Source organism: Panthera tigris, chromosome D3 (assembly GCF_018350195.1).
Source record: "Panthera tigris isolate Pti1 chromosome D3, P.tigris_Pti1_mat1.1, whole genome shotgun sequence".
NCBI lineage: Eukaryota > Metazoa > Chordata > Mammalia > Carnivora > Felidae > Panthera > Panthera tigris.
The window spans coordinates 26,128,920-26,152,997 of record NC_056671.1 but is presented as its reverse complement, the minus strand read 5'-3'; the positions used below and the strand labels follow the sequence as shown (position 1 = coordinate 26,152,997).

The 24,078-nt window shown below is 54.2% G+C and overlaps 1 protein-coding gene across 4 annotated transcripts in view; it reads right to left on the bottom strand.

Annotated features, from left to right (window-relative positions):
• TPST2 (tyrosylprotein sulfotransferase 2) overlaps positions 1 to 24,078 on the bottom strand; it is a 51,120-nt gene that overhangs the window by 10,253 nt on the left and 16,789 nt on the right. For all 4 annotated transcript variants that reach the window (XM_042961362.1, XM_042961360.1, XM_042961361.1 and 1 more), the window contains 2 exons: positions 7,006 to 7,077; positions 2,533 to 3,438 (listed from right to left, as the gene is read on the bottom strand). In XM_042961362.1, coding sequence (XP_042817296.1) covers positions 2,533 to 3,374 — 842 coding nt within the window. In that variant the 5' untranslated portion in view covers positions 3,375 to 3,438; positions 7,006 to 7,077. Of the gene's footprint in view, positions 1 to 2,532; positions 3,439 to 7,005; positions 7,078 to 24,078 lie in introns of those variants that run through there.

Sequence of the window (24,078 nt, the reverse complement as noted above, 5' to 3'; positions counted from 1 at the left end):
TTCAATGGGAGAGTGGCCAAGGGCAGACTTGGGGGCCGGGCCACCTGGGTTCAAACGCCAGCTGTACCGACACTGGCTGCGTGGCTTTGGGGGGTTACTTCACCTCTCTGAGCCTCCGTTTCCTCATCTATCGATGGGAATAATGATCGTGCCCACCTCACTGGGCTGTCCTGGGGAGTAAATGAGTTAATGACAGACGAGGCTATGGCACACTGTAAGGTCTCAGTAAGCACCAGCTTTCTCTCTCTCTCTCTCTCTCTCTCTCTCTCTCTCTCTCTCTATCACACACACACACACACACACACACGGAAAACCTATGGTTGGTCTGCAGTTTTAAAACAGCAATAATACGCTGTCTGTATCAGCTGATAACTTTGTTTCGCACCCGACACCTCCTCCATTTCTCCAGCTGTGTAGCATCCCTCCAGAGCGTATTTTTCCAGCCCCTAAAGGTGGCCACTTAGGTCGCTGTCACTTCTGCTGTCACCGTGGAACCACCACCACCTGGGACGTGCGTCCTCGCTCGCCCCTAGGACGGGCTTCTCGCACTGTCTGAATCACAGGACCCTACCGGTCACTGTCCGAGGGCCTTGTACGGTGGAGGGTGGGGCACTCCCGGGATCCAGGCCCTGTCTCCAGGTGCTTCCATTCCAACGAAGAGAGAAATTGGGAAGAAGACCAAAACCCAAAAAGATGTGGCGAAAGGAAGGTGGGACCAGGAGTGAGGAGAGCGGGGAGGCTGGGGGGGTGGGGACGGGTGGTACGAGCAAGGGTTTGGAGTGTGCGGACCAGGAGGGAAATCTCAACTCGGCCCCCTGTGTCTAAGATTCAACTACATGCGTGGCCTCTGCCACGCCCTTGAACCTCCAGGATTTTATGAGACAGAAGCGACACAGGTGCATCCCAGAACATGAATGGGACACGTGCTTGATCTGAGTAAAGAACCAACGTGTCCCGGGGCGCCTGAGTGGTTCGGTCGGTTAAGCATCCGACTTCGGCTCAGGTCACGATCTCACGGTTCGTGGGTTCGAGCCCCACATCGGGCTCGCTGCTGTCGGCACGGAGCCCGTTTGAAATCCTGTCTCCATCTGCCCCTCCTCCCCTGCTTGCGCTCTCTCTCTTTCTCTCAAAAATAAATAAACATTAAAAAAAAAAAAAGAACCAATGTGTTCCAAAATACGGGGCGTGAGACAGAATGCTGTGCTCCGCGGGGTGGAATATTATACAGCCGTCCAAAATGACGTCACGGTGGCAAGCCGGGGCCTGGCGGGCAGGTGGTCCCATACACAAAGCGAAGAAAGGTTACAGGGAAACATGTTCCTGTTTCAGGAGGACTCCGGTTTTACCAACAGCCCCTGACAAAGGACCAGTAGGTCACAGATCAAAATCTGGATGGTGAGATTTTGGGTTCTTGTTCCTTACCCTGGGGGGAATCGTCTCAATCTCCGACAGTAAAGATATATTCCTTAAGTTATCTGATTTTTTGGCTAATTTACAAAGATCCCAGCCCCAGCACTGACTGGCTGGGGTACCGGGCACGTGGGCACTTCACTGCTGGGAGAGTTGCTGTACGTCCCCAGCTCTGCTCGGGGCTCAAGAGCTCTTGGGGATGGGGTCTGACAGGGCCCAGCCATGAGGGAAAGGAGGTGACGCTGTCCCGGGAAGGACTGCTCTCTCACTGGCCTCTCAGGGATGCTTGGGCCAGATCGGGATGGAGACCGACAGACGAAACCCTCCGATCCTGCATTGTTCAAGCGCTCTGGGTCTCAGGAGAGGGACGGCCTCCCCAAAGGAGGAAGGCGGAGAGGAAGGGACAGAAGGGGAGAAGGAAGAGGGGTGTGGAGAGCTTGCGAGCACACACCCTGGAGTCCAGCAGACCTGGGTTCAAATCCTGGAACTACCCTTTGCCAGCTGTGTGGCCTCAGGTAACGTCTCACTGCAACTCAGTTTCTCCGCCTGTAAAATGGGTATAACAGCTGTTCTCCTGTCCTCAGATTGGGAATTAAAGGAATAATGTGTGTTGGGGGCTTAACTCAGTGCTTACTACACCTCAGGCACGCATTACGTGGTCATGCGGGTGAGGATAATGAGCGGGCCGATAAAGGCGGTCTCTATGCTACCATGGTGACAATAATAATAGGAATAATCGCACCTAACGTGCCTTGACCTATCTGATACTCCCAGGTAGCTAGAAGGCTGCTCGATTAGATCCCTGTGCTACAGGTAAGGAAATGGGGGGCACAGAGAGGCTGAGTCGCTCATTCAGCGGCACACAGTCAGGCGGTGGCTGAGCCGGGATCGGAACCCAGACAACCTGGTTCCAGATCCGTGTTCTGAATGTAACCTTTGCCCGCTACGACTTACTGCAAAGCACATTCGCATCTGCTGGTTGGCTCAGAAACAGGGCAAGAGTGAGCGCCCCGCTTCTGCAGGTGCTGAAGCTGAGGCTCAGAGAGACAGCGGCACTCTGCCCACCCACTGCCTCTGACTCAGGCCAGGGGGCCGTGGGCGCAGGGCGAGGGCTCCACTCACTTGGACAGGGACACGCCGCCCGGCTTGCCAATGAGGTCCTCATGGTGCAAAACAGCATCGCTCCAGGCAATGCCCAGGAAGTCCAGGATGAGCTTGAGGGAGCGCCTGGGGTGCAGCACCAGCTGCTCGTAGTACACGGGCAGGCACTTGTCCTTGCCCACCTCCATGCACTGGGCGTACATCACCTCGATGGCCTTGTTCCACTTGGTGAGGCAGTCGCGGTAGCTACTGAGGTCGAAGCCGGCGATCGTGACCTTGCGCGTGATCATGGAGTGCACCGACGCGCGGCCGTCGCGCACCATCAGCAGGAACTTGGAGTTGGGGAACAGGCGCGACAGGTAGACGGAGGACTTGAGCGTGAAGGGGTCCTTGTTGCACAGCACGCGCGCCGGCTCCCCGTGCTTGGCGATCACCTCCAGGATGAAGGCCTGCATGGCGGCATCCAGCACCTCGTCCGTCACGCCCGCCTCGTCCAGCCGCAGCTTCTCGCGGCCCGACTTGGACCAGGCCTGGCGCATGGCCAGCACGCGGGGGATGATGCGCGTCTCCTCGCCGCAGCGCACCTCGGGGTGGGCGTCCAGCATGGCGCGCATCAGCGTGGTGCCGCTGCGGGGCACGCCGCCCACGAAGATAAGCGGCATGGCCTTGCCGTAGCGGTACTCCACGCGGTCCGCGCCCACCATCACCAGGTCCTCCTGCTCCGGCCGCATGGTCCGCCGGGGACCCCGGGGGCCCCCCAGCACCGCGCGGCACTCCAGCACCTGCTGCCCCACCTGGACCGCCAGCACCAGGGCCAGGGCGCAGCTGGCCGCCAGCAGCGCCCTCCGCACCGACAGGCGCATGCTGGGCCTGGGGTGGCGGGTGGGCCTTAGGGCCAGGTCAGCGGAGGGCGGGCGGGACTCGCATCTGGGGAGAGAGAGGGAGGCAGGAGTCAGGCAGGCCTGGGGGGGCTGCCGGCCCTAGCCAAACACGCTGCGATCGTATTCCTCATCCGACAGACAGACAATAACAATTATTAAAAAAAAATTTTTTTTAACATTTATTTTTGAAAGAGAGAGACAGACAGACAGAGGGTGGGTGGGGGAGGGGCGGAGAGAGAGGGAGACACAGAATCTGAAAGAGGCTCCAGGCTCTGAGCCCTCAGCGCAGAGCCTGACGCGGGGCTCGAGCTCACAGACGGTGAGATCATGACCTGAGCAGAAGCTGGATGCTTAACCGACTGAGCTGCCCAGGTGCCCCATAAGAATGATTTTTCAATTGACTATTAAAGTATGGAAAATAATAATGCCCTGGGATGTCCGAATTCAGCAGCACGCCCACTTTGCAAGGACAAGGTTTCTGTGTGTCCTGTTCACGGCGGGCTCTCCAGAGTCTAGCACAGAGCCTGGTGCCTAGCAGGTGCTTCGTATGTATTTGGGGGATGGGCCTTGGTTGAATGAGCAGGACAAGGTTCCAAGTGCTGTGACATGATGGCCGTAGAAACAGAAGGAAACCGAGGGCGCCTGGGTGCCTTAGCATCTGACTTCGGCTCAGTTCACGATCTCACAGTTCATGAGTTCGAGTCCCACATCAGGTAAGCTTGAGCCCTGCTTCGGGTGAAGACGCCCGCTTTGGGTAAGCTTGAGCCCTGCTTCTCTCTCTCTCTCTCTCTCTCTCCTTCTCTCTGCCCCTCAGGGGATTCTCTCTCTCCCCCCCCCCCCCCGCCCTTCTCTCTCTCTGCCCCTTGCTCCCTTGTGCTCCCCGCCCCCCCCTAAAATAAGAAAAAACAGAAGGAAACCAAGAAATGGAGAGGCTGATCCCAGGTGCCCAGCTGGGGAGCAGCCAGGCTGGGGTAGAACATTCTAGCCCGGGCCAGCCAGCTCCGATGCCTGCTCTGAAGGACCACACCGCCTCGGTGAGAGATGCTTTTCAGGAGACGGTGTGGAAAACGCTGTCCTGTTCTGGGCTTCTTCTGGAATCACTACTCACTCTCTCGGTCTTCATTCGGTGAATGGGGATTAAGTACAAAAAAGGTGCCGGGCACCGTGCGCAGTGCTGGGGACAGGAAAGTGGGTAAGACAGCCAGGCGGGGGAGCGATACCACACAAGCTATAGGCACCCAGTGAAAAGGGCTTCCGCTGTGAGAGGGATCGAGGAGGGGAAGGAGGAGGGAGGGCAGGGAGGGCCCCTCGGGGAAGGTGGCATCCAAGTGGAGTCCTGGATGAAGCTGGCCATGTGAAGATACATGGAGGACTGATCCAGGCAGAGGGAACAGAGAATGCAAAGATCCCCAGGTGGGAGAGGGTGGCCCCACACCTGGGAGGAGGGGGTGACAGCTTCTACCCGAGGAGGTGAGGGAAGACTTCTTGTAGGAGTCGGCCCCGGAGCCAAGTTCTGAACAGTGCACAGGTGGTTTTCAAACAGCCAGGTAGGGAAGAGAGAGGAGGGTGTTCTGGCAAAGGGAATGCCCAGTGCAAAGGCCACAGGCAGGTTCCTTGATGGATGCGAGCTTCAGCCGGAACCACCGAAGGACCGACCCAGCCTGCATCCCCACCACAGGCTGTAGCAAGTGGGACGTAAATATCAGAACGGAGGGAATGCACAATCTCGGCCCCGGGGTCCAAGCTGTCGAGAGCTTCAGCATTTCCTGGCTGTGTGGCTTTGGGAGAGTCACTTCCCCCATCTAAACCACGGTTTCCTCAGCTGCAAAGAGGGGTGGGGTGCACTGACCTCAAACGCTGAGAGGATTCTAGAAGCAACTAAGAAAGCAAAGATGAATCTCAGCCTGGGGTCACTGGCCACCGTGGACATCAGAAAATAGCTGGGGACGCTCTCCCCAGGAAACTGTGCTTATCATATGCTGCTGACAATGGCGGGGGTTCATTGGTGCCCTGAATTCAGGGTTGGGGATGGGGAAATCTAATGCCAGGGCTCCTTTCAGGGAGAAGGCAGGCTGGGAAGGACAGAAAGCCACTTCGAAATCCCTCCCAGGACCTATCAACTTGTTCAAGTGCTCACTGAAAGTCTCCTCTTCGACTTGAGACTAGAATTCTGTTATTATGTCAGTGTCTGTGCTCCTGGGGACCAGTCCATCACACTTTAGTTTAAATTAGAGCAATCACCCTTTCCTCCTGACACTTGGTGGGCAACGAGAGAATGGACCAGAAGGTGATGGGAGATGCACAGAAAGGAAGAAAAGGGGTAAGCTTTGGGAAAGCTGTTTCCAGAAAGGGTAAGTACAGTATCTGTGCCCGTGTGTGTGTGTGTGTGTGTGTGTGTGTGTGTGTGTGTGTGTGTATTCTCTAGTGTATATTTGGGGTCAGAAAGTGACTTGGATACTAAATATCAGGGGGAAAGGACTAGAAGAATGGACAGGCAGAATAAGAAAAATGTTACCAACACAGCAGTTTTGGTTAATATTGGTCATTCCTGTTCAGTTTAAACCAAATCACACGAATTTTGGGTTCTTACATTTATGACGCACATGCTCGGCTAAAACTTTTACTATGCATTAGCAGCATTTAATGGGATCACCTCTATCACCCCTGGGGGAGGGACGCCTCGCCCTCAGCAGCTCAGAGAGAAGAAGCCACTGGCCTAGGGCCGTGTGGCCAGAGACAGGCCTGCATCTGACCAGGCTGAGGCAAGCTGTTCACTGTCCTCAGACAGGACACAGTGACAGGCCCCTCTCTGTCACCAAAAGAAAACAGCTCAAAGCAGACAGGTCAGGCCTAAGCAGGAGATAGCAAAGCCTAAGGGGTGCCTTGAAAAGAAAAAGTAGGGCAATGTGGTAAAAAGGACAGCCAGGGACCCACAAAACCAAAGGCAACTTCCTGGCCATCTACGGTCAAGGACCCCACTCTGCAGGGGCCAGAGCGCCCAGCCTGGGGATTCGGGCCAGTCTTCTACCCCCCACTATCCCGCTGGGCCCCGCCAAGGGCAGTGTCCCAGCGTCCTGGCAGTGAGGACGGTGGGTACGAGACTCAGACGTGGCTTCTTAAAGCCCTGGGTTCAAATCCTGCCTCTGCTGCTTGCCAGCTGGCGACCGAGACAAGGGATTTCACCCCTCTGAGCCTCTGCTTTCCCCTCAAAGAAAGGGAAGGGTAATAATAACCCTTCCTCAGGGAGCTATTCTGAGATTCGGGGAGACTCTGTGCGAGGTGCTGAGATGAGCAAGCGCACCAGAAACGCTAGTCAGATGGGACACAGAGGGCTTTGGATTCTGGCCGTGCCTTGAATCTGCTCAGCGATGCTGGCCAAATCCCCTGCCCGCTGTGGGATCCGGCCTTCTCCTATTATAGGAGAATCGTCTTTCTAAGACATGAAAAAGAGCAGAGGACTGTCCCCGACATGCTGCTGGGACCCAGTGCTGCATTTCTAACAGAGAGAACACCGGCCAGGGGAGTCTGGCTGCCCCATAATGGAAGTCGGGGGAGTGGAGTAGCTCTAGGGCTCGGGCGGGGTGGGGGCGGGGGGACTTCTGGAGGCACTTACCTCTCCCGGGCACTGTCATCTCTGGGCTCTAGCCCTTGTGGCCGCTCACGGAGACTGCTCGCAGGCTGTCCCCTGCAGAGGCAAAGGAGATGCCGCGTTAGGGGTGGGTGCTGTGGAGGGGGCCCGGCCCCCTCAGAGGGGCAGAGGAGGGTGTCAGGCTCCCCAGGGGCATCCGGCGGTGATTTGGGGGTAAGTTTTCTGGGGGGGCAAGTTGGAGTGCAGGGGGAGGCCATCCGAGCCCAAGATGTAACAGCTGGGGTCTGAACTCGCCTGGTCCTACAGGGAATGAACTGGCTTACTGTTCAGGCAGAGAGGTATGAGCTGAGAATCTGGGTTCAGGTGCTGCTGCCTTAGGGAGCTGTCGGGTGTCTGTGAACCAGGGTTCTCCCTTCCTCTTGGCCCAAGGACATTGGACTTCAGGAAAAGTAAACATAAGGATAAGCAACAACTACCACCATTATATCACTAATCAGCATCTGGGGCTGCTGGTATGGTTGAACAGGCTGTGCACTGCCCAACTCCAAAAGGGCACCACATACCTAGCCTATGATAAATAAGGTGCCCTCAGAGTAGGACAGCATCCTGCCACTGCCACCTAATACTGACCCAATGCCTACTATGTGAGGACCTTGTATCATTTAGTCCCCCTACGAGGAGTGTGTGATGATCCCAATTTTCTCTTAATTTTTATTATTTTTCTAAATGCTTAATTTATTTCCTTGGAGAGAGAGAGAATGCAAGTGTATGGGGCAGGGCAGAGAGAGACAGAGAGAGAGAATCCCAAGCAGGCTCTGTGACATCAGCACTGAGCCCAACACAGGGCTTGATCTCACAAACCTTGAGATCATGCCCTGAGCTGAAATCAAGAGTCAGACGCTTAACTGACCGAGCCACCCTGGCACCCCAATCCCAATTTTCAAGAAAGGAAAAAGACCTCAAGAGGAAGAGCAACTCACCCAGGGGACCATGGGAACCAGGATCCCATCCAGATCCATGAGCCTTGGGTGCCCAGCTCTTAACCACAGCGGTAAAGGAACGGGGCCATGGATAGGATGGGGTCTGGCAGGAAGCCGGGCTGATGTGGAACCAAGGGGCTCCTGGTGTACTTGTCATGCTGTGTCCTTACCATTTGGGGGCGGGGTGAGGAGTTTTAATCTGATTCTCACCTTCCCCCATGTTACCGGTGGGATGACTGAGGCTCGCAAGGGAAATTATTCCACAGACTTACACACGGAGTCCGGGGAGCTCCTGGTCCCTTTCCAGGAGGCGAGAGTGGTTATGAACACAGCCCTGAAGCCGGACGGCTCCCTGACTCCATAAATCATTGTTCCTCGGAGCCTCAGTTTTCCTGTTCTGCAAAATGGGTTGTTGTCTGCTGAAAGCTCACGATGGCCTATTTACGGTGAACGCTCAGAAATCTTTAGCTATTACTGTATCTGTGTCGTGTTGTAAATTATCTGGGTGTAGACTGTTAACCGCATCTCTCTGTCCTCTCTCCCTTTCTCCTCGCTTACTCCTAGCCTCTGTAGTTTGTGCCTGTCCTGGAAAAAGCAGGCTGATGAGGACTCGTAAACACAGCTGGAGAAGGGTATCCAGATGTAACCACAGCAACCAGCCACACACACACACACACCCTGCCTCCGAGCCTCCTGGGGGATGGGCGGCCCACAACAGAGACCTGCCTCTTGGAACAAATAAAAACAATTAGGGACAGGGCACTTGAAGCTCTTCCAGAGTCGAGATGGCTGGGGCCCAGGTGCCCTCGGGTGGCCCTCGAAATGCCACAGTGCTCGGAGAGGCCTGCCGGGGATGAGAGCTGCCCCAGACTCCCATTATTTACAGCTGCAGTCCAGTGTGGGGCACGGACCCCTTGGAAGGCATTTCAATTTAAATTAAGTAAAATGAAACAAATTAAAAAACCAAAAAAAAGTGGTGGGAGCACCTCAGTGGCTCAGTTGGTTAAGCGTCTGACTTCGGCTCAGGTCATGGTCTTGCGGTCTGTGAGTTCGGGCCCCGCGTTGGGCTCTGTGCTGATGGCTCGGAGCCTGGAGCCTGCTTGGATTCATTTATTCATTCTCTCTCTCTCTCTCTCTCTCTCTCTCTCTCTCTCTCTCCCCCTTAACCCTGCTCCTGCTCTGTCTCTCTCTCTCTCCTCTCTCAAAAATAAAAATAAGCATTAAAAGAATAAAATAAATAAATTTCAGAAAAGGAAATTAAGGAAAACGAAAGAAAATGTTAAATTCGGCTCCTTGTGTGCCCCGGCCGTATTTCAAGAGCCCAGCAGCCGTGTGGTGGCCAGTGGCTACCGTGCTGGACAGTGCAGATCTAGGATGGGGTCAGTGAACCACGGACCAAATCCAACCTTCAGCCCTTGACTTAAGAATAGCTTGTACTTTTTTTTTTTTAAGGGAAAGAGGAGGGGGAGGGGCCGCGGGGAAAAGGAGAGGCAGCAAAACCCACCTTACGCACTCAGCAAAACCTGAAATGGTTAATATTTGGATACTTATAGAACAAGTTCGTGGACCCTTGCTCTGGAACATTCCCCTTATTTGCAGAAGGTTCGACCAGACAGCGCTGACTTGGAAGAAAAATGAGGTACACGGGAGGGGTGGGTGTGGAGAGTGTGGTGGGAGGAACATCAGCATTTATTAAGCACCACTGTGCACCAGACACCAAACCGAGGGCATTCCGTGCTTTACCTCAATTCGTCCTTACAACAGCCCAATGGCAGGGTGGGGTGGCAAGAGGGCACCCCGGTTCTGCAGCTTAGGGATGACAGAGTCCCACGCGGGTGCGGCGTGTGCATAATTATGCCAAAAAGCAAAACCGCCAAATCGGCCGAACCGAACGGCAAACGCAAACCACAGAAAAAGAAAAAAGACAAGAAGGAAATACGTCGACTCAGAATGCCAACAGGAGTGGTGCTTGGTGATAAGTTTTGCCCTCAAGACACACTGTCACAGTCTTTCTCTCTCTGTAATAAAACAATAAAGCGACTAGTGTGTTTTTAATCATATGCCAGGTATAGTAGGGGGCCAGGCTGCTTGGGCTCAGATCCCGGCTCCACCAGCTACTGGCTGTGTGGCCTTGCCAACTCACTCACCCTCTCTGAACCTCAGTTTCTGCATCTTTAAAATGGGGATGACAGCAATACCTGAAAGGAGGCTCCCGGGGAGGCACCTAGACACTTGAAATGTAGCCAGTGTGAACGAGGATCTCGCCTCGTAGGGGTGCGGGGAGCTGTAAATCAGTTAGAACGTGGAGCTATTCACAGGCTGGCTTTCGCTTTCTCATTTCAGCTGCAGGAGAACCTTCTAAGGTGGGGCCTTTTATCCCCATTTGATAGGCTGAGGAGATTGAAACTCGGGAGAGTTGAAGTGGTTTGCAGAAACCACACAGTTTAGTAAGAAGAAAAGTCAGTTTCCAAATCTGGTTATGTCCCCAGATCCCTGGCATCAATGTCACATGGTCAGTGGCAGCAGGGGAGGGCAGAAGGGACTCGGCTCTCTCTCTGCACTGGCCCAAGGGTTTCCCTGAATGACCGTTGGAAGGGAGGGGCAGGGAGAGGGCTGTTCAGTCTTCCAGACCCCTTTAAACCCACGTGCATTCATTCCACAAATGTTTATTGAGCGCCTACTATCGCCAGGCACTGATCAGATGCTGGGACACATCAAGGGCAGCAGACAGAGACCCCTGCCCGCATAGAGCTCACATCCTGGCGGGGAGCAAGGAGACCAGTGTGTGGGGTCATGACGCCTGTGACACATGCTCGGAAGGAAATGCCCACAGCAGGGACCGGGAGATACGCCATATGGTGTCACAGAGGGAGGGGACATTTACACGGAGACCACACCAATCTGGGGTCGAAGTCATTTGAACTTTCTAACTCAGCAGGGTTCCTCCAAGCTCAGCAGATCAACAGGTTCCCCAGGCCGGGGAGGCAGGTCGCCGGACTTACAGAGTGGCCTTGGAGGGGTGCCTGGCACCCCTGTGCCCGGGCTCAGCCACCGGCCCTGCAAACTTTCTCGGTGGGGACCAGCTTCCAAACATTCCATTACCATGGCTACTACCTACCCGCTGACCTCACCACCCCAAGCCCCAACCCTTCCCTGGCAAAGCTGGGGAGACAGGAGACAGGTGATCTCTGGGGTAGGGCCCCTGGCGATCAGAGACCTCCGGAGACCCACTCCCGAGACAAGCCAGCCAGAGTCGAATGGGGCCCAGTTCAGCCCTCTGTTAAGGCACAAGACGGGGATGGGAACTGGGGAGGCTGCGGGTCACACCCCGGCTCCCCCGCTCAGCGGCTGGGTGTCCTGGGTCACCCCGGTGTGGCTCTCTGAGCCTCGGTGTTCCCACCTGACAAATGGGAATAACACCCAGACCAAAGAGGGTCTTGAGGAACTGGACGTAACTTCTACCAAGCCAGGCACAGAGTCAATATGCAAAACTAGGCGCGTTTAATATTATGAGTACTGTCCTCACAGCACGTGGACAAAGATCTGAGAAAACAAGTGGCCCGGCGAGGTGGGATCGGCAAATCTCCCTGTGAAGGGCCGGGAAGCCAACGACCTTGGCCACGTGGGTCAGACGGTCTCAGACGCAGCTACGCCATTCGCGAGAGCACCTCCAGACAACACAGCAAGGAAGGCGTGTGGCTGTGCTCCGATGTACAAAACCAGGCACTGAGCTAGATTTGTCCCGCGGGCCACAGGGTGCCAACCCCCTGGCCTGCACGGCAAGGTTACGGTACAGGCAGCACACGCGCCCAGCAGGACTTGGACGAGCCCAGGACGCGCGAATGCAGTGAGCCCCAGCGGGAGCTGGTGTATATTCCGGTCCTGGCCCCGCCCCCCTTCGGGGGAGGCCTCAGGTGGCCAGCCTTTGGTGGGTGAGAGGAAAACGTAAAATTCAGGGGAGCAAATAGTCCATTAAAAAAAAAAAAATGAAGAAGCACGTGCACAGAATCCTCTGGCATCTGGTCTGTCGTCAAGTAAATAAAGACTCAGGGGGAGAAGCTTTTGTGTATGTCTGGAGCTTTCCTGGACACTCTGCCTCCACCAACAACCGTGGGGGGTAGACGCTGTTACCAGCCCCGTTTTACAGAGGGGGGTAAGGTGAGGCTCAGGGAGGTGAGGTGCCTAGCCCAAGGTCACACAGATGGTAACTGTGCCTGAACTGGAACCCAGGTCCTTCCCAGCCTTCCCCACTCCTCTGGCGTGGCCCCTGGTTCCGGACTTCCTGCTCAGGGGAAACACGGTAAGGGGGGGCCCTGCCTGGTAAACAATGCAAACAGGAGAGGCCCAAGGGACCTTGCACTGGCCACACATTCGTGGGTACACACACACGCACACACACACACACGCATGCAGGCATGCCCGAGGCCCCGCCTCCATTCCTCTGCCAAGAAGCTGCCAGAGGGAAGGAAATGAGCACTGGAGCAGGAGTCCTGGTTCTGCTGATTATTATCAATGCAGCCCTTGAGGGGGTAGGAGGGGGAGGTATTACCTAACTTCTTTGTGCCTCAGTTTCCTCATCTGTAAAGTGGGTCTGCTAATGAAGTTGTGAGACTAAACAAATGAAGGGCACAAAGCACTCGGGACAGGGCCGTATGACTGTATCCCTGTGATTTCCCCCCTCAACTCGGTTCTCAAACCCCTGTGCAGCACACCCCTGGGTCCCGCGCCCAAACACTCTGATTCAGAAGTTACATGACGAGGCTCGGCGAGCTGCCTTTTACTAAGTGCCTCTCTCCTCGACCCTGCTGCTGGAGGAAATGCTACTTAGGGCCCTGGATTCGCATGCAAGGTGCCCACCCAGGCCAGGCGCTCACGCAGCGGTGCAAGGCAGCGTCAGGATGCAGCCCCGCAACTCGCTGGTCCTTCCACCTGCTCTGTGCCACAGACCCCTTCGACTGTGACATCGACGGACCCCTTCAGAGAAGAGTGGGTTTTTATTAACGTTTACTCATATATTCTGGGGGTGCGGGGGCAGAGAGAGAGGGAGAGAGAATCCCAAGCAGGCTCTGCACTGTCAGCGCAGAGCCCCACGTGGGGCTCGAACCCACAAACTGCGAGATCGTGACCTGAGCCAAAATCAAGAGTCGGACGCTCAACCGACAGCATCCCAGGTGCCCAGGTTTTCAATAGAATCAAATACAAGGATCACAAGGACACCAATTATAGTAAAATCTGGCCAAGGACACGATTACCAAAAAACAAACAAACAAAAGCTCTGATAATGTGACCGCTATGCTCATTTATCAAAAACAGTAAGGGGCACCTGGGTGGCTCAGTCGGTTGAGCGTCCGACTTTGGCTCAGACCACGATCTCCTGGTCTGTAAGCTGAAGCCCCACATCGGGCTGCCTGCTGTTAGCAGAATTCACTTAGATCCTCTGTCTCTCTGTCTCTGCCCCCCCCCCCCAACTTGCACTCTCTCAAAAATAAATCAAACATTTAAAACCAAATGAAGAACGAACGAAAAATGAAAAAATGAAAGAACAGAAGAACGAATGAAAACATGAATGAAAAACAAAACAAAGAGAAAGAAAGAGAAAGAAAAGAGAAAAGAAAAGAAAAAAGAAAGAGAAAGACAAGAGAAAAGAAAAGAAAAGAAAAGAAAAGAAAAGAAAAGAAAAGAAAAGAAAAGAAAAGAAAAGAAAAGAAAAGAAAACAAAGAGAGATCTAGAGGCAGGCCCTATAGCAAACACAACGTGCACGCAGCGATGACAAGAGATGCCTGTAGCCGCTGAAATACAACATAAAGGTATGTGTGGCTCCTATTGGTGACCACGACCCAGCTGCCTGGATGTGTCACCTACAAGGACACCTGGAGCAAATATTAAATCAGAGTCAATAAAGATATCGTTGGTTCCCATCCAGACTCCCGGGCCCCTAGGGGGCCCTCCAAAGCTGCACTCCCACCTCGGGAGGGGTTCGGACTTGATGGCATAGTCCCGAGCGCAGCTGGGGTGTTTTCATTTTACATAAAAAAATAAAAGTAGGAGGGGTGGCTGGGTGGCTCAGTCGGTTCAGCACGGACTCTTGGTTTCGGCTCAGGTCATGATCTCGCGGTTCGTGAGTTCGAGCCCCACGTCAGGCTCTCCGCTGTCAACGCAGAGCCTGCTTCAGATCCTCTGTCTCCCTTACTCTACTCCTCCTCCAGCCTCTCTCTCTCTGTCTCTCAAAAATAAACATAAAAAAATAAAAAATAGTAATAAAATAAAATAAATTTAAAAAATAAAAGTAGGAGGCAATACAACTATTACAAAGAAACATGGCCTCCGCCCATGCTGGGCATCACATGCCAGCAGGTGACCTTGGCTCAAGTCTGAAGTAGAGGACACCGGGGACCAGAGTCGGGGTGACTGTGGCCCCAGACCCGGAACACACGGCCCCGCGGGGAAGCTGAACGAGCTCTGCGTCTCAGCCACCGGCAGTGCAGAGACCCCAGGTGTGCACCTGCCTCGGCTCTACACCCCTAGCAGTGCCCTCTCCTGTCTCTGGGCCTCAGTTTCCTCATCTGTAAAATGGGCCCAAGAATTCTTCTGAGCAAGACCGCTGTGAGGATTCACAGAGACGGAGGCTTCACGGAGAGAAGGTTAGTTATGCAACTAAGCCCACGGTCCACCTTGGAATGTTTTCATCATCTCAAAGAGAGACCCCAACTGTTAACTATCACCCCAATCCCTTATCTCCCCCCCCCCATGGCAACCATGGGATCTACTCGGTTTCTATGGATTTGCCTCTTCTGAACATGTTATATACAGTCAACCCTCGAACGACATGGGGGCTGGGGGGCCGACGCCCCATGCATCTGAAAATCTGCAAACAACGTTTGACCGCCCCTGCCCCAAACTTAATAGCCTGCTGTTGACCAGGAGCCTTACCCATAACATCAACGGTCCATCAACATATATTTTGTGTGTTACAGGTACTCTAAGCCATATTCTTACAATAAAATAAGCTGGAGCAAAGAAAGTGTCATGAAGAAAATCATAAAGAAGAGAAAATACATTTACGGTACTGTCCTATATTTATATATATTTTTTAAAATCCGTGTATAAAGTGGGCCATGTATTTGAAACCTGTACTGGTCAAGGGTCAACTGTAAACAGAACAGCACGACACATGGTCTTTACTGGCTGGCTTCTTTCATTTGATGTGCTTTCAAGGCTCACTCATTGGTTTCGATTTTTTTTTTTTTGATTTGCATTAAAATGTTATCTACCTTGATGACAGAATTTTTGGACACCCCCCTACGTTCTGTGCCCAACGCGAGTGCCTCGCTCACCACAGCCTCCAGGACAAACCTGGGTTTGTTTCTACAAACCACAAATCGATGCGTGGCTCTGTTCACACCTGTACTCAGGAGCTGGGGAGCCTGGGGATCCCAGAAATGCCGGGATGGCAGGGGTCACTGGGCATCTCTCCAGGAAATCCACGCACAGCGGTATAACCGGCTTCCCCCACAAAGCCCTGCTCCTTCTGGCACCACTCTGCTCAACTCCCGTTGAGAAATTCTACCACAACTGTGGCTTTGAGGTAAGCATTTATTGAGCTCCAGCTGTATACACTCTGTGTCATCTCCCCCCACACCGAGCTCAGTTCTCCTTAGACAGTCACAGCACACTCACTAAGGCAGGCGGTGAGGCCAGGGCACAGACAGGGGACAGGAGCCGGGTTCATCTCTGCCGCTCCCTGGCTCGCCAGCTCTGGACAAGACACTGACCCTCTCTGAGCCTCGGTTTCCTCACCTGTTAAATGGGGTGTCTGAGGAGATTTCCTCCCGGGGGGCTGAGAGAAGACAAGAGTCCACGGGGAGTTGTCACTTGATCAAAGTGAATGTGTGCTCACTCAGTGGGCACAGAGCTGAGGGCCATGTGACCATGGCACCATCTGAGGCTCCCAGCCACCCCGAGAGGAGGTACAATGACACCCCACTTTACAGACGAGAAATCAAAGCCTCGGGGAAGTTAAGTAGCTTGGCCACCACCGGGAGACTGGTAGGCGTGGGCCAGGATTTACACTGAGGTCTGGCTCGGAAACACTGGATCTTAGACATCGAGCTGGCTTCATTCGCCTTTTCATGGGCCAGACTCCTTCACTCAGAGACCTGACGCAGGACGAGGGGAAGGTGCTTCCAGTCCTGCAACCAGGACATGCCTCTTCCCTCTCCGGGACTCAGTTTCCCCACCACTGACTCACGAAGGGTGGCGGAGCTCTGAGACGCCCTTCCCTGCCCCACACCCAACTTCCGCAGCTAGAATCCTCTCTGATTCAACACCTCACGTGGCACACCCTGTAAGATTTCACCCGCAAAAGGAGTTCAGGGTTCGCATTTGAAAAAAGACAAAAGAGGCCAGTGTCCTTATCTGTAGAATGAGGACAATGGCGGTGCCCACCTCCAGGGGCTGCTGAGAGGGGACAACATAGCACGTCCCAAGTGTCTTACCAATCCCCTGACTCCAGCTGGAACCCCCAATGCAGCCCAGGATGCTCCCACGCTCCCGGCTCTCCAAGACAAGGGCTGTGAAGGTGACCTTGGGCGAGGCTCTTAACCTCTCTAAACTTTAAAACGGAAATCGGAAATCGCTTTCCAGGCCCGCTTCGCGAGGGCTCCCCTGCTCAGTGTGGCCACGGCAGGTGGCCCAGCACCAGCATCTCAGAAACTCTTTAAGGCCTGGAAGCCACGGACTCCAGGGTGAGGCCCCGGCCACCCGTACTCTCCAGTCTTGGGAAAACCGTCCAGCTGAGGCCATCCGGATTTCACCCCACAGGGTTCTGGCAAATTCCCAAGGACAACCAACCGCCTCTCAGGCCTAGGAGGGAGGGCTGTTCCGAGCAAGAACATTCACCCTCTCTTTGGCCATGACTGATGGATCAGGCCACCGCAGACTGCCGTGGCTTCTCCTAATTGGTCTTCCTTCCTTCCTTCCTTCCTTGGCCAGCACCCAGCTCACTTGCCCGCCTCAAAGAGGACACGGGTGATGAAGCAAGGGGCAGGGTGCTCAACAGGGGTTAAGGGCATGGGAGGATGGCTCAGGAGGGGCTGAGTCCACATTTGGCTCCGCCGAGGATGGGCTATGAGACCGGGAGCGGTGGGGGTGGGAGGCAGTTCACATCAAAAGTCTCAGTTTCCTCCTCTGTAAAATGGGCTGAGCTGCCTCCCTCAGAGGGTTGCCAGGATGCCTACTGAGGCACGTGCTTAGGGCTGGAGCTGAGAGGAGTCCAGTACATGCCGGCTATTAAGGCATCATCATCGTCTCTAATTATTCTAATTAAATATTCCATGGTACAAACACAACAGACCCAGATGTGACCCTATAAGAATTCATTACCCCGCAAGGCATCCTGGATAAGTTAGGGGACAGAGGTTAGCTGATCCCATGCTGGTACATATTTAGGTTGGAAAAATACTCCAGAAGGGTATACCCTAAAACGCTTCATTTATTTCTCCTTCCACACCACCCCGCTGACCCCCCGAGTTTTCTAACGCTCCAATAGTGAGTATGTATCAGCGGCACGATACAAAAGAAAAGAATGGAAAAATGAAATGCGGGGGCGGTGGGGCGGGGGGCGGGGGGATGTTCCCAGGTTCGCGGCATAACCTTGGAGACCTTAAGCTCTGGAATACAGAGCCAGCTGCCGAGACAACCCACAGCAAGCCCAGAGAGGAGAGACTGTCTGGTCAAGGTCACGGAGCAGGCCGGGCCTGGGCCCAGCTTTCCAGACACCCAGTCCTGGGCTCCTCTCTGCTGGCCTCATGCTGGCTCACTCCCCTAACGAGATGAGGTAGGTTGACCTCCTGACTTAAAGTCTGGCTCTGAAGTCAGGGTGAAGATCTTGGCAGGGCCAGGAGCTACGTGACCTTGGGCAGGACACTCCACTTTTGCGAGCATCAGTTTCCTTTAACTGTAAAATGACAATCAGCCTTGTGGCAGTGCCAGATGGTTTCTGTGCGGATTAAATAAAATAGTGCAGGTAAAGTACTTACTACTCTACCTGGCAAACAGTAGGTGCTCTGTGTCCTATTATTATAGTTATCACTATTATTAGTATTTGGAATCTAGTCATGTCAGGCAGGATCCTTTGAAGAGCATGGAATGCTAACCCAGTAGGCACGGGTAGGAAATTGAGACTTAGGTACTAGGGAGCCATGGCAGGTATTTGAGCAGGAGAGGTGCAGTAGGACTCCAAAGCTGCATGGGGCTGGCAGCCAGTGCCCATCTACGGGAAACTTTCTGCCAAGGTCCTCTGTCACATCCTTGGCCATCCCCCTAGCGCTGCTGTGCAAAACCAGCACAATCCCCAAGGGGGATTTCTGGGTGCCAGCTGGGCACCGGTACATGTCAAGTGATCAACAAGCCGGGGGACCTGAAGCAGCCCAGATGGCCTCAGTCCACAGGTGCGGGGACCAGGAGCTCCAAACACCCGGCAGGGGCCCCAGGGTGACAGAGGAGAGATGGCCCCTGTCTCAGAGTCATGAAGAGTGGCTCCCTTCGACTTTCCTGTGTGACCTTGCACAAGTCCCTCCCTCTCTCTGAGCTCCTCTGCCCAAATGCAAACAAGGTCTTAACTGCTTCCTTCTGCTTCAGGGCTGTTGGGGGGGGGGGGGGTTGCTCCAAGCCTCACAATAAAGGCAACAGTGGTTTCCTCTGGTTGTTCCAAGTATGTGCCAGGCACTCTGCTGATCCCTTCAGGTGCAAACTTTAGTTAAACCCTCACAACTCCAGGGGCGCCTGTGTGGCTCAGCTGGGTGAGCGTGCAACATCGGCTCAGGTCATGATCTCATGGTTCGTAGGTTTGAGCCCCTACGTAGGGCTTTTCGCTGACAGCGCAGAGCCTGCACTGGATTCTCTGCCTCCCTCTCTCTCTCTCTGCCCCTCCCCCGCTTGCATGCGCACTTGCGCTCTCTCTCTCTCTCAAAAATAAATACACATTAAAAAACATCTTCTAAACCCTCACAACTCTAGAAGAGGTCCTTGTATCATTCCTAGTTCTAAAATTTATTTAAGTATTCAAGTCACAGGTACAATCTTCATTTTTTTGTTTTAAGAGACGGCTTAAGTCTCCTTGGAGCAAAATCTCCAATGCTGTTTTGGTTAGTTAATGTTTATTTAAAAAAAATTTTTTTTTTTAATGTTTATTTATTTTTGAGACAGAGCATGAATGGGGGAGGGTCAGAGAGAGAGAGGGAGACACCGAATCCGAAGCAGGCTCCAGGCTCTGAGCTGCCAGCACAGAGCCCGACGCGGGGCTCGAACTCACGGACCGTGAGATCATGACCTGAGCTGAAGTCGGACGCTTAACCGACTGAGCCACCCAGGCGCCCCAATTAATGTTTATTTTTGAGAGAGAGAGACAGAGCGCGAGCAGGGGAGGGGCAGAGAGAGAGGGAGACACAGAATCCGAAGCAGGCGCCAGGCTCCGAGCTGTTGGCACAGAGCCTGACGCGGGGCTCGAACTCACGGACCGCGAGATCATGACCTGAGCTGAAATCCAGTCAGATGCTTAACCAGCTGAGCCACCCAGGTGCCCCGTGGTCCCTTTTTCTAAGAGGTAACCACGGTCGATCAGTTTGGGGAGGAGCCGCCTGTCCTCCTTTCTATGAGGTCCTGGTCGGACATGTATCTGAATGGCCATCACACAGGGCCTCCCTCCCACCCTCCCAAGCATCCCTCCTCCCCTCCTTCCATGCGCACACCATCATCTCCCGCCAGGGACCGATTTTACCCTTCAGGGGGACAACTGGCAATATCTGGAGACAGTTTTGGTTGTCACAGCCAGGGGCCATCTCAGGAGCAGAGGCGGGGGTGTGGCTAAGCGTCCTATAATGTCCAGCTCAGCCCACACCACAAACGATCATCTGGCCCCAAACGTCCGTGATGCCGAGGCTGAGAAGCCCTGGATCACGCATGTCCTGAAACCTGCTTGATTCCCTCCACGTTAGGTCACAGGGGTATTGCACACGTGTTCGCCACTCAGTAAACATTGCCGGAGCACCTACTACGTGTTCCCTGTAGCCCAGCCAGACCCCGGTTAGCCAGGGGGCACGTGAGCGAATGACAGAGGCAAAGCCCCAGCGCTCAGACGGCGGTCCATCCTCACAGAAGACAAGACCCCTCCTTTAAATTGTGCGAGAGCACCTCCTCCCCCTTCCCCAGCAGGGATGGCCCACCATCCGTGGCCAAAGCCTTCCTGAGCGACATTTAGGCTGTTCCCATCTCTGATGCAACCGCCCCCATCGCTAAGGAGCAGGCCTCCTCATACCCACGTGTGAGAGGCACCCTGGGGCCTTGCTAACTGCATCAGCAGGGTTCCCTGGGAGCTTGCTCATCCCCTCTGGTAGGTTCCAGATCCAATCTGCATTTTAACAGACCGCAGGGATTCCCATGCGTGTTAAAACTTGAGAAGCACAGATCTAGGCAGCTGCGTAAAAAGGGTCCGCTGGCTGGGGACACCTCGGCAGAAACTGCCAAAGCGCCTCCAGAAGGCCAGGGGTCTGTGAGTCCTCCTGCACCGACTTCGGACTGCCAGACGCTGCTGTTTTTGTGAAGCTGACAACTCCTCCCCTTTTCCAGATACGAAGACTGAGGCTGAACAAGGTGTGCAGACAACCAGGACCCCTCTCAGCTCTGGCTTTCAGGATCTGGCCAGGCCCCCCCGGGCATGTTCCCTGCCAGCTTCCTGCCCACCCACTCTGGCTGGCAGAAAGCGGCTCAGAGCAGGGAGGCAGAAAGGTCACGGCTCTCCTGGCAAAGGAAGGAAAGTTCCCGAGGTGGGGCAGGAGCTCCGTGGGCTGGGCATCTCCGAGTGCCACTGGGGAGGCTGCGCTGTACCCATTCATGTCCAGTCATCCAGGACGGAGGGCCAGGCCCGGGGACAGCGCAAGCCCGCCCTCATCGAGCACAAGAAGTGATGTCAGGACGCTGGGGTGAGGGTGAGGACGGGGCCCGTGCCGGGGACAGAGAAGGCCCTGGGGCCAAGGAACTGGTTGGGGCCCCAGCTTCAACTGATGAGGTGCACATATGCGCCTCAGTTTCCTCCCCCTGAAAATGGGCTCACACCAGTAGCTGCAGAGACTTGCTGTGAGGAACTGATCCGCGCGAATCGGTCCACACACAGTAGCGTTATCTGGAGGCCTATCTCCCCCCTGCAGCTGGCACTGAACTGCCCCCCTCGACTACCCCGTCCCCACCGCCACCGGCCGTGGTCAGCTCTGCTCTCCACCCCACCCGACTGATGAGGATACCGAGGCTCGGCGCCCTACCCTTGATCGCAAACTGAGACACGGTCACAGGAGCGGTGGCCCTGCACTGACAAGGCCTGCGTTCCCCGTGTGAATTCTGCCTCTGTTGAGCTGTGTGGACTTAGGAAAGCCCCTTCTCGTTTCTGAGCCTCAGTTTCCAAAGCAGGGGGCAGCGGGGACATAATCCAGAGATGGGAGATGGGGAGCCATCCAGCAAACGGGAGACTGCCATGCCCAACGTCCCCTGACGCTCCACACTGTCACCCCTCCAAAGACCCAGCCCAGGAAGACCTGTCGTCTGTGGGCATCTATCCTATGCCCCAAGTGCGACCTGGGTGAGGCCATGCAAAGCCAGCAGCCCCCAGGGAGGGCAAGTCACTTGCTCAAGGCCACACAGCTGATAAAGCCGTGGAGGGCAGGGCAGGGCAGCAGAAGGTGGGGAGTCAAACCTGAGTGGGGTGCAGGCTGCAGCCAGCAGGGCAGAGAAGGACCAGGTTAGGTCTGGAGTGGACACCAGAAGAAGCAGGCAGACTTGTGGGCACGGTAGCCAAAGTCACTCCTGCTGGCTTTTAGCTGTGAGGCCTCTTTGAAGGAGGGGCAGTCCTGGGATGTGCCCGCCCCTCCCCACAGGCTCCTCCTCCCTCCGGGGCCCAGTCTGGTCACCTGCCCCTACATCCCCAGCAGCCACTACCTGCCTGGGCATCAAGGTTTCTCTCTGTGGCCACAGCTCAAGCCTTGTAGGCTACACTGTCTCCCTATGGCCGAACTCATCCCATCCTCTGGAATCTTCTCTTACCACTATGGCCGGAGGGTGTTAACTCCCAAGGAAACCCGACCAGGTGGCTCCCCTGCCTAACCCCTTCCACGAGCCCTCAGCCTCAGTAGAACATTCCAGCTCCTCCCCAGGGGTTATAACAGCGACATCCACGGTGAGCCATGCGTGGAATCCAATTGTCCAGAAGCCACATTGAAGAAGGAAAAAGAAAAAGGTGAAATGAAATTTGATTCTAGACTTTTATTTAACTCCACATATCCAAAATATCATCGTTACGCAATATAAAACTGTAAATAAAGCCAACATAAAGCACATGTATGATTTAAAATCAGTACCAAAATTAAAATTAATGAGACATTTTCCCTCTCCCCCCCCACCCCTGCTTTAGCACTATGTCTTTTAAATCTGGGGTGTATATTCGACTTTTCACCGGGCCTCTCTGATCTGTATTTGGAGCTCACAGAATTTACGGTTGAAAAAGTACATTCGCGTCCCGAAATAGTCCCACACATGCTTCCAAGTTTTCCAAGAACGGAATCAAGTATCTGTGTTGCAATCTAAATTTAAATGATCTTGAAAATAAAACACTCAGTTCCTTAGGCACACCAGCCACATCGCAAGGGCTCGACAGCCACATGGGGCTTAGGGATCCCAGAGGGTGCGGTGGGGGTTGTGGGGGACACAGGCTGATCAAGTCCTCAACTGTGTGTGCCTGGTCCCCGCGGTCCTCTCCTGCCTCATCTCCAGGCTTGAGCTTGGAGTGAAAGCCCCTGAGCACACAGGGGTCCATCTCGGAGATTCACCAGCACTGCCTCAGCGGCCCCCGCTTCCTGCCTCTTCCCACTGATTCCTTCAAAATTCAGCTCCAGATTCCTCCTTCTGCAACGGCTCCTCTGACATCCTCTGGAGAGGGTGACTCTCCTAGTCCCTCTGCTCATGCCCCTGACTGTTAACGTCGCACCCTCTACTCACCAGACGACAGTAGCATCCCCTCCCCAAGGTGCACCGACCAACAGCATCTCCAGGTATTCCCAGTGGCCCTGGGAGCGCAATCACCTCGGGGTGGGAGCCAGTGCCTGGCGCACAGAAGGCGCCCAAGCGTGTGCCTGAACGCAAGAGCCGTACTCAACTTTACTCAACCCCGTGAGGCTTGCCTCCTCCAAGAAGCCTTCCGTGATGCTGTAGCCCAGTTAGCGCTTCCTCTGGGTTCCCGCAGCCCCCTGCACTCACCTCCAGAGCCACAGCCTCCAAAGGTAGGAACTGGGTCTAGTTCATTGCTATACTTTGAATGCCCAACCTGGAGATTGGTATATAGTAGGTGCTTAATAGATATTTATAGAACTGACCTGAGAAACAGAGAGGATTTAGGTTGAGAAAGCTCCACAGGGTGAGTGTCGCCTGTTTTAGGTCAGGGTTCTTTCATCCCAGCAAAGGTTCTAAAACAGTCACAGCTCCATCTACACGCTAAGCACTGGGCTAAATATAAAGACTCTGCAGGGTTCAGAGAGGGAAACTGAGGCTTAGACACATAGAGGGCTTGCCCTGTCTTCAAATCAAGGATTGTGAGGTTCAAAACGTTTTTCAAACGTTCACCCATCAGGGAAATAAATGCAAATTAAAAGTACAATAGAAGACTGCTATATAGCTGAATCGCTTCAAAAAAAAAAAATAATAATACCAGGTGTTAGCAAGGATGTGATGCCATCAGAAATGCATCTAACTCGTCACCAAAGGCCCCAATAGCACCAAACGTTCCCAATAGCACCATCCGCAAAAGCCCCCAACTAGAAACTACCCAAACGCCCATAACCAAGAGACTTCACATGTAAATACGAATAAATAAATATACACCCAACAGCCAGGCAGATGAACAAGCCAACACTTCAGACAAAACTCAGGACGAATCTCATAGACTTATGTTGAGCGGGGGGAAAAAAAGCCAATACAAAAGAGAGCATCTGCGTTTTGACGTATGTGAAGTATTTTATACTTGATAGGTCTATAAAGTACAAAGGCAGGCAAAATTAATCTCTAATAGGAGATTTAAGG